Below are 14,253 nucleotides of genomic sequence, written 5' to 3' on the forward strand. Positions count from 1 at the left end.
TAATCAGCTCACCAGGGCAGTAGACATGATCGCTCCTAAGCGTCCTCTCCGACCCGCTTCAAAAATGGCTCCTTGGTATTCAGAAGATCTACGGGAGCTGAAGCAGCAAGGTAGGCGACTGGAGCACAAGTGGAGGAAGACTCGACTCGAATCCAACAGATTACAACATAGAGCACATTTAAAGATCTATGCTCTGGCTATACATGCAGCAAAGAAGTGTTTCTTTTCCGCCCATATTGCTTCCACAGGCTCTCGTCCAGCGGAGCTATTCAGGATTGTGAGGGGGCTAGTAGGGCCCCCCTACTCCCCTGAATCCGAATTTGGAACCATCATTGCCCACTGTGACGCTTTTAATGAGTTTTTTGTGGACAAAGTCTCTCGTATTCGGGTCGATCTAGATTTAGACTCCACAGTTATCGCAGTGTCAGATGCAGAGATATCCAGCAACTCCTCTTGTGTGGTTAGACTGGATCAATTTCAGTTTGTGACTCCTGAGGATGTGGACAAGCTGCTTGGAATGGTGCATCCTACCACCTGTCTGCTTGATCCTTGCCCAACGTGGCTTATACTATCTGGCAAGGGGGTTGTTGTGGAGAGCCTGGTCGCAATTATAAATACCTCTCTGAGGGAGGGCAGGATGCCTCCTTGTTTAAAGGAAGCAATTATTAGAATTATTCTTAAGAAGCCTGCCTTGGACCCCTCGGAGTTTAATAGCTACAGGTCTGTCTCCAACCTCCCATGGTTGGGCAAGGTGATTGAGAGGGTGGTGGCTTCCCAGCTCCAGGCGGAGGAAACTGACTATCTAGACCCATTTCAAACTGGTTTTCGGGCAGGCTATGGGGTGGAGACTGCCTTGGTCGGCCTGATGGATGATCTCTAATTGGGAATGGACAGAGGAAGTGTGACTCTGTTGGTCCTTTTGGATCTCTCGGCGGCTTTCGATACTATCGACCATAGTATCCTTCTGGAACATCTGAGAGTGTTGGGGGTGGGAGGCACTGGTTTGCAGTGGTTCTGCTCCTACCTTTCTGGCAGATTCCAGATGGTGTCACTTGGGGACTGTTGCTCTTCAAAATCTGAGCTTTTATATGGGATCCCTCAGGGCTCCATATTGTCTCCCATGCTTTTGAATATCTTCATGAAACCGTTGGGAGAGATCATCCGGAGATTTGGTGCTGGGTGTTATCAGTATGCTGATGACACCCAAATCTATTTCTCCATGTCAACATCATCAGGAGAAGGTATATTCTCCCTGTATGCCTGCTTGGAAGCAGTAATGGGTTGGATGAGGAATAACAAAATGAGACTGAATCCAGACAAGACGGAGGTACTTATTGTGCGTGGTCATCACTCAGGAAGCAATATTGATCTACCTGTTCTAGATGGGGTCACACTTCCTCAGAAGGAACAGGTACGCAGTTTGGGAGTGCTTCTGGATCCACCCCTTTCCCTGGTTCCCCAGGTTGAGGCAGTGGCCAGAAGCACTTTCTATCAGCTTCAGTTGATACGCCAGCTGCATCCGTTTCTTGAGGTTCATGATTTCAAAACAGTAGTACACTTGCTCGTATCCTCCAGGCTTGATTACTGCAATGCGCTCTATGTGGGGCTGCCTTTGTACGTAGTCTGGAAACTACAATTAGTACAAAATGCGGCAGCCAGGTTGGTCTCCGGGTCATCTCGAAGAGACCATATTACTCCTATATTACAGGAGTTGCACTGGCTGCCAATAAGTTTCCGGGCAAAATACAAAGTGCTGGTTATAACCTATAAAGCCCTAAACAGCTTAGGCCCACGGTATTTAAGAGAGCATCTTCTTCTGCATGATCCCTATCGTCCACTACGTTCATCAGGGGAGGCTTGTCTGTGGCTACCTTCATGTCATTTGGTGGCCACCCAGGGATGGGCCTTTTCTGTTGTCGCCCCAAGACTTTGGAACGCACTTCCCGTGGGAATAAGAGTCTCCCCATCTCTAGCGGCTTTTAAAAAGTGTCTAAAGACTTATCTTTTTACCCAGGCCTTTTAGCTTTTTAACTTTTTAGCTTTTTAACTTGTTAAACTTTTGATTGTTTATTATTTGTTTTAAACTGTTTTTAGTATTTGTTTGTTGTGAACCGCCCTGAGGCCTTGGGTTAGGGCGGAATAAAAATGTGCTAAATAAATAATAACCCACTGCCCTGAAGCAATCCAGATTAATCTGCATTAAGCTCCAAATTCTCCTTGCTCATAATAACTTATATGTGTGGTCAATGGCATGTTTTGAATGGAACAATGTGGTAGCAATATCTGTATTATGGGATGGAGGTTGGGGCCCAAGGAAATATGCAGACTACAGAAATTATACTTCCCTGAAGACTAGAAAACCCCCAAACAAACCTCTTTCTGTGCCTTTAGAAGATGCTCTCTGAATAAATTTTCCAAGGGTTCCCACACCCCACACACTGCTGGTGTTCACTAACAAGGAACCCTTAGACAAGTGCAATGGTGACTATGTTCCAAGGCTCTCCTCTTGCAGCCACATTGGGAAAAGAATCCTAGTCAATCCCTTGCTTAGTTTGAACAAATCACTGCCTTTCCCTCCCTCTCTACTTTGCCTGTATCCAAAGCCTACATGGTCACACTTCTGCAATCATCACTGAAAGACAGATGGACATAGGAGAAGAGCCAGAGTTATTTTGTTCTCTCCTCCGCAGTATTGCTTGAGTTAGAAGCATAGAGGAGGAGAGGAAAAGAAGCAGTTCTTCACTGAGGTGGTGGTAGAAGAGGGTATGCCTCCAGTACCTTTGTATCGGCAACATTAGGGCCCCTGGGCAGTGCAGAACCAGGAATGTCCCACTTAGGAATCGAGGCTCTTGAGTTAAATGCAAGAGATCAGCATGAAGGTATCATCTTACTTGAAATACTAATCGGCCAGCAGAATTCTCTCTGGCTGAAATCCTGAAGGTCTGGTTGCAGGACAGACACTGACATGGCTCTTCTTCTGCTTAGGTGGCCCATTCAGTGGCCTTGGTGAGGTGATCCATCGTGAAAGTGTGCCCATGCACACCTTTGCCAAGTACCTGTTTTCTTCCTTGCTGCCCCATGATGCTGACCTCGCCTATAAACTGGCACTGCGCTCCATGAGGTTGGTATCATTCCCCCCCGCTTCATTAATCGAAGGCAGCTTGCAATGCAAAGTGAAAACTATGGGAGATTCTTTAAAGCTTACTGGGGGTGGGGGTGGGGCGCTTCGGATATTATGCCAAACCTAAAGTCTGGCAGTGCTGCCAGAGCTTCGGGAAAATGCTTGCACCCTTCTTCTGGTGTCGGGAAGCAAACCCCTCACTTCAGATCTTAGTTACAGATGTTGGGTTCCGTACTGCTAATAGGGCAGGATATGCAAAGATTGGCGAGTTCATATGACACACCCAATTTTGGCATGCCTTTCCCAACACCAGAAGTGTATCGGGAAAGACACACAGGGACATGTGCTAAACATCAGGTTCAGCATAACATGCAAAGCAGCCCTGGGTGTCTTAAATTCTCCTGTGCTAAAACTTTTGAAGTGTCCAAATAATTGCTGTAGTTTTATGGAAAGTTTTTAAAAGAAATAATTTGAATACATTTTACTTTTAAAACATGAATGTGAAAACAAAGTTACTGATTAGCAGGTGCAGTTTGTCTGTTTTATCAATATGCTTTAATTTCTGACTTGCTTAATTGTAGAAAGCAGTAGTAATTTTGTCTACACAGCATCCTGGACCCCAGTTTTTCCTTTGTGGGTTTGAGACAGTGATTGTCTCAAAGACTAATGATCAAGAATATAGAACAGGAAAGCTGTACATTATATACTTTCTGAATGCTTCCTTAGGGGAACATGAATACTACCCTTCGTGCTTGATGCAAAGAGTACTTGCGTATTGCTTGGGCTATTGCTGCTCCAGCCAGACATGCAAAGAGTTGGAAAGAATGGCCAGTCTGGGAATGAATAGATGGTGTCATTTGTCTCTGGGCTGGTAGTTCTTTTGTTTTTTTGTACTTATCTGTAAGGCTGTAATAATAAATTCAGAAACCCATCATGTACAACTGTGTGTCCTGGGTGAGAGGAGACTTATGACTTCCTGTCGGATTTCCAAGGCTTTTAAATGCAAAAGTGTGAGCAGGTAGTTCTAAACTGCAGCAGATGCCATGATGCCCCCCAACACCCCCACCCACTAAGCAAAACCAGATGACTGCTGTGCAAACCATGTCTGACTCTAACATAAAAGTACAAGTAGGGGATGTTTCTAAACTTATATTTTTCTTTACAAGTTTATAAATTACTCCTAAGCCCTCTAATAGCCTTTCAGGTTTGTTTGAGGCTGGTCTTGCATCCATATGTTGGAGAAGGCTTTGAAAGGCTTTCTGCATGGGACTACACCAGCATACAAGATGGACAGGATTTGAACCTACCATTGGCAGGTGCCCCTCTCTTGGTCTGATGTTGCTGCTTTGGTTCCTTCTAGACTGCCAGTTCTGGAGGCAACTCCCTCAGGTGATGTCACACATCCTCACCACATTGTTTCAGTGGTGCCTAGCAGGTACCCACGCTGGTTTACTCTGGGACACTTGGAGTCACAGCAGTGTGAGCTGGCTTCTACTATGCTGACAGCAGCCAAAGGTGAGTGAAGGACGTCTTGCACAACTGAACATGACAGCCAGAAACTTTGTGGCTGGATTGCTCACGGTTGGACTTGAATAGAAAAAAAACTGTAGTACAAAGACATGCGGCTTGTGTCAGATGATCAACTGCAGATGCCTGTAGCAGCTCCTCGGATGGAGCACAGCAGTGCCACAGAGGCTGGTTTTTCTGTCCTTGAGATGTTGACAGTTACAGGAGCTACTTCGTATCATAGAAACTCCCAGAGATCTGAGAATCAGTGGAGTAAGGATAGATTTGGCCATTGTGGGAGGGAGAGAGACAAAATAGACCCTTATGCCTTGGAAGTGAAAAGATGGATGACCATGCACAGGAGACATCAAGGGATCTAGCTGCTGCTGAGCTCTTTTCTCTCTATAACAAACAGAAAAATACACACGCCTAGAGACTGAGCTTGTCTGTCTGTGCTAGGTAGAAGGGACTCCTCAAGCAAAAAGAGCATCCTCCCTGCTGGATGGATGGGACTTGTAAGAGCAAAGGTGTGCTCCCCTGTGACAATGAGAGGCTGTTCCCAACCTATCCCCTCCCATTCACTGTAGTGTACTACAGTGAGGCTGTGTGCCCCATCCATGATAGATGTTTATATTAAGGAAGGCAGGTCAGTGACACATCTCAAGCTTCACATGCTTTGGGCTAGATGCTCTGGGCCCCTTTTTCATCCCTTTGTTCTACTTGTCTGAGGCTGAGGGCACTTGATTGCTGCCACACAAACCATCTGTCTCAGCTGCAGTTGGGGAAAGCTTGGAGATGCTGACTAAAAAAAGCACGGGAGTCCTTCCTATTGCAAGTCAAGTGGGATTACTTTTCCTGTGTCTTGATTAATTCATCAAGGCATCTTAGCTTTGTCTGTGGAATTGGGTGCTTCTCATTCTAGGGACAGCATGGCACAAAAAGTCTAATGAAAAGTAACAGTCATGTCCAATAGCCAGGTATCACACAGTCACTCCTCCCCAAGGACTTGGCCTAACTCTCCTTGGACCTGATACTGAGATTCCTCTTGACCAATATGGAAGTTGGCAGTGCTTGCTGACCTGTTCTCTGCATGAAGCACTTGGCAGTACTCTCTATCCAACTTGGTCCAATAGCTCCTATCCACATGTCCTCCCCGTTACGGATAGGCCAGATGGCTGCTAAATAAAACTGAAAGGCTGATAAATAGGGCCTCGCCATGCCTGCAACCTCTGCTTTGATTTGCCATATAATAGCATTGCTGGACATTCGTCAGCATATGTGGAGAGGATGGTTGTATTCCTCAGAGTGGATTCAGAAGTCTTTAACAAAGAGTACCTGGGTAAACCCCTCCTGTATTCTACCAAAGACAACCATAGGGCTCTGTGGTCACCAGGAGTCAACACCGACTTGACGGCACACTTTACCTGTAGCCACCTAATAGTGCAGCGGGGAAATGACTTGATTATCAAGCCAGGGATTGCCAGTTCGAATCCCTGCTGGTATGTTTCCCAGACTGTGGGAAGCACCTATATCAGGCAGCAGCAATTTGTTTATTTATTTGTTTATTTACATTTATATCCCGCTCTTCCTCCAAGGAGCCCAGAGCGGTGTACTACATACTTGAGTTTCTCCTCACAGCAACCCTGTGAAGTAGGTTAGGCTGAGAGAGAAGTGACCGGCCCAGAGTCACCCAGCTAGTTTTATGGCTGAATGGGGATATGAACTCGGGTCTCCCCGGTCCTAGTCCAGCACTCTAACCACTACACCACGCTGGCTCATCATATATAGGAAGATGCTGAAAGGCATCATCTCATACTGCGCAGGAGGAGGCAATGGTAAACCCCTCCTGTATTCTACCAAAGACAACCACAGGGCTCTTTGGTCGCCAGGAGTCAAAACCGACTGAGTAGCACACTTTACCTTTACCTGGCTTTTGAAAAGCAAGTGAAAAGCAATGCCACGGCCTGAATGGCTGGAAGTGATACAAGATTTTTCTTCATGAAGACTTGTAGAACATTGTTTATTCCTGGTATGACTGATAAGGGCGTCTGTAGCAGGCAGTTTCAGATAACATGGTTCTTTTGTTGTTGAGCATAGAAATGAAAGGTATGAAGCACTGTTACACTTTTGTTTCTTTGCATATTTTTGGTGTTTTACTTTTTATATTGTAATAGGCTGTGATACATATATCAGAATAAAATCTCCTGACCCCTGGTACACATTGATGGAGAGCATGAGCAGTTTCCAATTGGTTGGTGTATGAAGCAAAGCAATAATTGATTCTATTAGGAAAAAGGATGAGCAAATACTGTTGTGCACTCTTCACCAGAGAGTCAGGTGTACTCCTACTGAATACCACTAATGTTGCCTTTTCAAACTCCACTTATGCAAAACAAAAATGGTCTTTCTCCCTTTGGGCTGCACCCATAAAATTCTCTCCTCTCCTATTTTACCCATGTCCCTTCACTGAACACTCCTCCTCCTGGTTCAGTTTTCTAGTCCCAGGGTTGCTTTTGTTCAGAGGTACTGGTAAAAGAGAAGATGCAAGTGTTAATTGTATTGTCTCAGTTCCATTTCTTTTACTTTGCAGCAGAGGCCTCCAAAGTTTGATTAGCAGCCTCTCCCTTAAGCAGTTTTGAGACCACCCTGCAGATCAATGTGATTGCTGCAGCATTTCTAGCATGTGTTCCATCTCCAAAGTTTTTGTCTTTAAATTACTTTATGTTGAGAGTTTATTCACTTATAACTTTATTTAAAGTGTTTCAAATACACATAAGATCATCATAAGAGCCCTGCTGGATCAAACTGAAGATCCAACTGGCCCAAATATCCTGTTTTCAGCAGTGACCAGCCTTGTACTTCTGGGAAGCCTGCAGCAGACCTCCCCTTCTTGTAGGTGCCAGTGAGATTTGCAATTTCCTCTCAGTCAGACAACAGAGAGTCCAAGCCAACTTCATTCTCACCATGCAGTTTTTGGGACGTTTTGGAGGCTATATATATGTGTGTGTTCTGCCTTTATGGTTAATCCTGCAGGTCTCAGCAAAGCCAAATTGCTTAGCAACAAGTTACCATGTTATGCTTCCTTGCTTGATGCTAAGGAGGTTAGCAGGGGCAGAGTCTCACACAGCTTCTGCAGCTCTCTTCTTCTTCTGGTGAAGAAAGCAAGGAATGTGGAACTCCCTAGAATGTCAGGAGTCTGTGAGTTTAGGAAAGTTGAGTGGGCAGAATGTTGGGGTAGGGTTGGAGTGCACTAATGGATCAAAAGAAAATGTATAGATTGGAAATATAAGCTCACATACTACACAACATCCCACAGGCGGTTTCTGCACAGTCCTAACACAACACGCACACAGTTGTGCAAGAGTGCACTTGCACAAATGCAGAAAGATGTGCAGCAATATAGCAACTGGAAGTACTGGCCATAGTGTCGCTCAGCTACATTCACGCAATTGCCTGCATTTGTGCAAGTGTGCTCTTGTGCAATTGTATTCCTGTTGTTAAGACCACAGGGTGGTACGGGCAGTGCAGCAACCACCCACAGGATGTTGCAAGCTGTAATAATTTGGAGAGCTCCTTTTGTGTATGCTTCACCCTGTGACTGGTATCTCCTCAGCATGGTCTAGGACTGTGGGAAAGAGAGACTTAATTGCTCCTCCATTCCCAAACTTTCAGGAGTGCATTGTTGTCTTTTAGACCTGAAAATGTTACTATCTTGAGATAGCCAGTGGGCAACCTTGTAGCAGGCCAGTGGCTGAGCTTTCTTCCTGTTTCCATGCAGGGGACATGCTGCGTCTACGTACAGTCCTGGAAGCAATTCAGAAGAACATCCATTCCTCCTCCCTCATCTTCAAACTGGCCCAGGATGCCTTCAAGATTGCAACGCCTGCTGACAACAGCTCTGACACAACCCTGCTCAACGTGGCACTGGAGCTGGGGCTGCAGGTACGGGGGAGAAATGGAACATCTGAGGACTTGCCTGATCTTTGTGCTGGAAGGTGAAGGCTGAATCTTAGCAACAGAAGAGAGCTGCTAAACATGCTTCAGGTCCTAGTGACCTCTACTGTACAACTCTGGTATCAATTGTGCTTTAATTGTATTTCCTTCATTCTTGGAGGAGCTTAGAGCAGCTTATGTGTGCATTTGCATCCAGGCTTACCAAGCCAAACCTGCTTATCTTCAGCAGCAGAAGTGGATCATTTGCTTTCAGGCCATTCTCAGGGTGCTGAATATTAGCCACCTCTCCAGTCCACAAGGCAGAGTACAGTAATTAAAATAATTCAGCAAATGTCAATAGAACAAGACCAGCAAAACAACCAAGCTAGCCAGCTGAACCAAAGGCCAAATGAAAGAGATGTGTTTTGCAACCTTTCTGGGAGACCAGTAGAGGAAATGTTGCATACCTTAGTGGGAAGATTGTTCCACAGCTTTAGGGGAACTGGTATGCTGATCTGGGAATTGGCAAGTTTTCACCTGTAAACTTAGTCATCTGTAGGAAATAATCGTTTCCCATTCTTGTGTACCGTTCCAGGTGATGCGCATGACCCTATCAACCCTCAACTGGAGACGGAGGGAGATGGTGCGATGGCTGGTGACCTGTGCTACTGAAGTGGGTGGGTATCTCTCATGAGCACATCCTTGCTGGTCTGCAGCCAAAAGTGAGGCTGTATGTTCTAGTGAACTTGAGGCAGATCCAAATACTGATGTAGTACTGCTATGTAAAGTAGTCGAGAGGATTTAAAACTAACGTTATAAATATATAATTCTTTTGTATGTTCAAGGCACTTTCTATACCTGATCTTGTTGTGATCCTTACAATAACTCTTTAAGGTAGGCCAGCATTACTATCTCCAATATATTGCAGATGGGGAGTTGAGGTTGAAAGAGTATAGCCTGCCTAAGGCCACCTTAATGACAGGTGTGAGATATGAATAGATTCCTTTCTTGTATCTTAGCCACTATACTAATCAACACCCAAATGCTCACAGAGGAGATAAGTCATTGACCATTAGAAGATCCCTGCACTGGCCAGAAATGCAGAAATATTGGAGAATATGATACTAAGGAAATTGGACCAGCAGAGGTGCCATTGTGGGTAGCTTTTAAAAACAAGTTCACTAATGTCTACCAGTGCTGATTTATTGGTCCAGCTTATAGGAATAGGGTTGCTGATGATTTTTCAGCAATCTAGTCCAACTTTAATACACCATATTGTGAAGAAGTATATGTTTAGGAGGGTTTTTCAAACAAACAAACAAACAAACATAAATAAAACATTGCTTCACATGACATGTTAGTTATTAAGGCTTTTTTCTTTTTTGTTCTTGATCATATTATTACTTTATGTTGTAATGGTTTATTTGAAATAAAGGAAAAATATTAAAGGAATATTTAAAATATTTAAGTATTAATACTTAAATATGAAATTAAGTATTAAGATTAGAGGCTTTTTAGTTGTGGCTGGAAGGTGCCTTACAAAGTAGAGAGGCATTAAGCTCCCGGTGATTATAGCAGTCTGTTAGTAGAACAATCCTCCACTGCAGCATGGAGACTGTTGCCAAACTGAGGAGTGATTCCTGCTCTATCCTGCTTCTAAGACAGAAAGTCTTAGAAGAAGCTGTTACCCACCTAGTATGCTCCTCTGCAACCTTGACTATTGTCCAAAAAACAATCGGTATGCCCCCCCCCGCCAATATTATTCATTCTAGGTAGTCAATAAATGGAATGGAAATAACCAGCCCTTTTTGCCAGCATGATGTGCTCAAGTGCTTCTGTACTGTGATGCCAGTTCACCCTTGGCTGAGAAGCTTGTGTTCCTTCCTGGCAGGTGTACGGGCCCTCGTCAGCATTTTGCAGAGCTGGTATACACTCTTCACCCCTACTGAAGCTACCAGCATTGTAGCAGCAACTGTGATGTCCCACAACACCATCTTGCGCCTCAGCCTGGACTATCCACAGAGAGAAGAGCTGGCCAGCTGTGCCCGCACATTGGCCCTACAGTGTGCCATGAAGGATCCCCAGAACTGTGCACTCTCAGCTCTGACTCTGTGTGAGAAGGACCACATCGCCTTTGAGACTGCCTACCAAATTGTGATAGATGCTGCTTCCACAGGCATGACTTACTCACAGCTCTTCACCATTGCACGGTACATGGAGCACCGTGGCTACCCTCTGAGGGCCTTCAAACTGGCATCCCTTGCCATGACCCACCTTAACCTTGCCTATAATCAAGACACACACCCCGCCATCAATGATGTGCTTTGGGCATGTGCACTCAGTCACTCCCTGGGCAAGAATGAGCTGGCAGCCATTATTCCCCTAGTGGTGAAGAGCGTACACTGCGCCACCGTACTATCTGATATCCTGCGGCGCTGCACCATGACAGCACCGGGCCTTGCTGGCATTCCCGGCCGCAGGAACTCTGGGAAACTGATGTCAACAGACAAAGCACCTTTGCGCCAACTGCTGGATGCTACAATAAGTGCTTACATCAACACCACACACTCCCGCCTCACTCACATCAGCCCACGGCATTATGGGGAGTTCATAGAATTTCTTAGCAAAGCCCGGGAGACTTTCCTACTGGCTCAGGATGGCCACATTCAATTTGCGCAGTTCATAGACAACCTCAAGCAGATCTACAAGGGCAAGAAGAAACTCATGTTGCTGGTGAGGGAGCGGTTTGGATGAGCTTCTGCACAGGAAAAGAAGAAACCCTGATCACTGTTGGTGGAATCACGTGCTTAACTGGGCAAGATTGGCTGTAGTTTCCATCTGAAGAGGATTCCCTGATTCTTCAAGATATGTAAACCAAAAGGCAGCATGGCAGGAAGGGTTTCCCTTCCCACCCATCATTTACTTGCAAACACCTCGGCAATACCAAAAGCTAACCAGGAAATTGAATACCTCTTTCCCAAAGGGCATGGTGGACAGAGGCTGAAAGGCAAGACAGACAGCCATGAAGGAGAGGCGGAAGCACGCTGCTCAGCCTCTTGCGTTGCCACCTGCGCTCCAGAGTGGTGGCCTTGCAAGATGTGCATCCTGCCAAGACTGGCAGATTTCACCATTTTCTGTGTGTGAAGATCCTTAATTAAAAACCTAAAGTTAACTGTTCTCAGGGATTGCTTTACTAAAAGTAACAGAAGCATTTATGATACTGTAAATACAATAGTATATGTGTCAATTATTAAATTGTAAAGTTCTAATTATTTATAATTATTCTCTTTTTGTTTGGGGGATACTTGAAATTTGTTGCGGGCTGGGATGTTTTGTTTTCTTTCTTTTTTTTTTTGGTTAAGCATTTCTGAACATGAGAAACTGAACATTTCTCAGGTTTCCCCCCAGCACCGTTGGTGAAGAGGGATAGGTGGGCGGTGCCTGACGCACGGAGAGGAATCCAGAGTCTATGCAGAACCACTGAGATGTGGCAGCCTTGGAAGAGAGGAGACCATGGTGGCAACAGCAAAGTCAGATGCACCTCAACATTTCAAGGCTATCAGGGTATGGACTTGGCCCACTGGCTGTCAGCCACAGCACTCTCCTTATCTCTGCTGGTTTGTACTGTGGTTCCAAGTATGGAGTATAAAACCCCCAGGAAGCCAGGCAGATACCTGGCTGCAAAACAGCTGAGCCCATAGTGTAAATAAACTATTTTTGGCCTTTTCCCCATGTGTGTATGGCTAGATGCGTGCAAGAGTAGCATTCCACTGTGAACATGCACGTCTGAAGGTTTCTCTTTCCTTTTTGGCAGAGGGGGAGCAGAAAACACATCTCTCACCCCGCCTCTGCTTGTATGTGTCTTTATTTTCAACTCCATTGCTAAACTATTGCCTGTGATGGCACCAGCTGAGGCTGCTACTCTCTGGAGGACAGCTTCTTGTCATATTTCTCGTTGCTTCACCTCCCACCACTGCTTAGCAGTTGATCTTGATTTAAACTTGTTCCAATGAAGGGGAAAGGGGAGGGTGGGGAGGGGACAAAACAGTTCTTCCTTATTCCAAGTGTCTTTGTGTTCCCCTGTTCCAGTGTGTCCTAGTCTTTAAAAGGGCAGGGAGGGAAGGGGCGGGTGGGGTGGCTGGTTGGGTTGGGACAAAGTGTAGCTTAGAAAAATGTGGATTAATTATCTACTGTCTGACTCCAATTTTGTTTTCAAGAAATTTTGAGAAAATGGCCCAAAGGCCGGGCAAACCCAGCTCACTCAGTATTTGTTGCCATAGAGGTATCATTCTCCACGCCTGACTCTTTATTTTGTGTGTACAACTTGAGCTGATGTTTAATAAAAGAAGGAGAAGTTCATACCACTTCTGTATCACTCCAGCCATTTCTGTATCAAACACACTGCAACGTCAATTACAAAGAAAGGGGTAGTCCTTTATGCAGACTGTTGGTGAAATGAGACACAAGATGCAACCTTCTGAATTCTCCTCCTAGCAGAGCTGTTTGTCTATGGCCCCAGCCTGGCTTAGGCGCTGAGGCTTGAGCTATTGTAGCAGCAGCAAGGTATTGGGTATAAGCTAGGGCTGTACCATCTGGGCCCTTCAGCTGTTATTGGATTACAACTCCCAGCAGCCCTGATTATTAGACATGGCAGCTGAGGATGATGGAAACTGTAGTCCACAAGAGCTGGAGGGCCAAAATAAGCTAATGAGACTGAATGCTCCTCATCTCAGGGAGAATGTGCTCACTACTGCTCTATAAGACAAATGCAGATCTTGGCTTTCTAAAGGAAGGTATTAATTTGATGTGCTATATATCCCTGCTACACTCCTATCTGTGGAAGTCCTTCTCCTTTCTCCACTTTCTGGTGCCATCTTTGTCAGCAACAACTTCAAGAATTGATAGTTTTAACATGCAGCCCTACCAAACGTAGCAGCAAGCACCACGGCTATGCTAGTAGAGGAACAAGTAGAAGCGGGAGGATGAGGTCTGAGTTTCTTTCCTGCACTGTTTAGCAGAGAAAACAGCCAAGATCATATAGTGAGCTGCAGTGACCAATGTATTGTGGCATATCACATCTTTTAAGTCAGTGTCTCCCATCCCCATAAGCATAAAGTGTCACACTGCAACAAAGTACACTTCTAGTCACTTCAGTGCTTTCCCTTCTCTTACCTGTTTTGCTGCTTCAGTTGCAAGATGTTATTGCTCATCATCCCTAAATAGGGGCATAGTGCAAACAGTAGTGATGCCAGAACAGCCACGCTACTGGGGTCTACTGTTCATTCTCTACTGAGTGCACGCCTTTGTTTGCCACCACTGTCTCAGCAGAATGACCCAAGAAAGCCGAGTACATGCCTGCAGATCTGGGGGTAGGGCATACTGCCCTTGGCCTCAAGCAGTAGAATATCTTGGACTAGTTGGACTATATCTTGTACCAGTTGCAGGGGAGCAATGGCAGGAGAGAGGGCACGCCCTCAACTCCTGCCTGTGGCTTCCAGCGGCATCTGGTGGGCCACTGTGCGAAACAGGATGCTGGACTAGATGGGCCTTGAGCCTGATCCAGCAGGGCTGTTCTTATGTACCTCTGAAAAGGCCAGCTGAGAAATATCTGCAAGTGTTCCCTCTTCCAAGAATATCTCACATCTCCTCACACCCCAAACAGGGCCCCAAAATGATTAACAATGGGACAACGA

General features: G+C 45.5%; 1 protein-coding gene across 6 annotated transcripts in view; it reads left to right on the forward strand.

The window, feature by feature from the left end:
• ZSWIM5 (zinc finger SWIM-type containing 5) overlaps positions 1-12,924 on the forward strand; it is a 212,413-nt gene extending 199,489 nt beyond the window's left edge. For 4 of the 6 annotated variants that reach the window (XM_053245476.1, XM_053245471.1, XM_053245474.1 and 1 more), the window contains 5 exons: positions 2,986-3,121; positions 4,482-4,636; positions 8,406-8,569; positions 9,156-9,237; positions 10,452-11,839. In XM_053245476.1, coding sequence (XP_053101451.1) covers positions 2,986-3,121; positions 4,482-4,636; positions 8,406-8,569; positions 9,156-9,237; positions 10,452-11,314 — 1,400 coding nt within the window. In that variant the 3' untranslated portion in view covers positions 11,315-11,839. Of the gene's footprint in view, positions 1-2,985; positions 3,122-4,481; positions 4,637-8,405; positions 8,570-9,155; positions 9,238-10,451; positions 11,840-11,956 lie in introns of those variants that run through there. The other 2 variants (XM_053245473.1, XM_053245472.1) reach the window with 2 other exon arrangements.
• The last annotated feature ends 1,329 nt before the right edge of the window (positions 12,925-14,253 follow it).

The sequence above is a fragment of the Hemicordylus capensis genome, chromosome 4, assembly GCF_027244095.1.
Source record: "Hemicordylus capensis ecotype Gifberg chromosome 4, rHemCap1.1.pri, whole genome shotgun sequence".
Taxonomy (NCBI): domain Eukaryota; kingdom Metazoa; phylum Chordata; class Lepidosauria; order Squamata; family Cordylidae; genus Hemicordylus; species Hemicordylus capensis.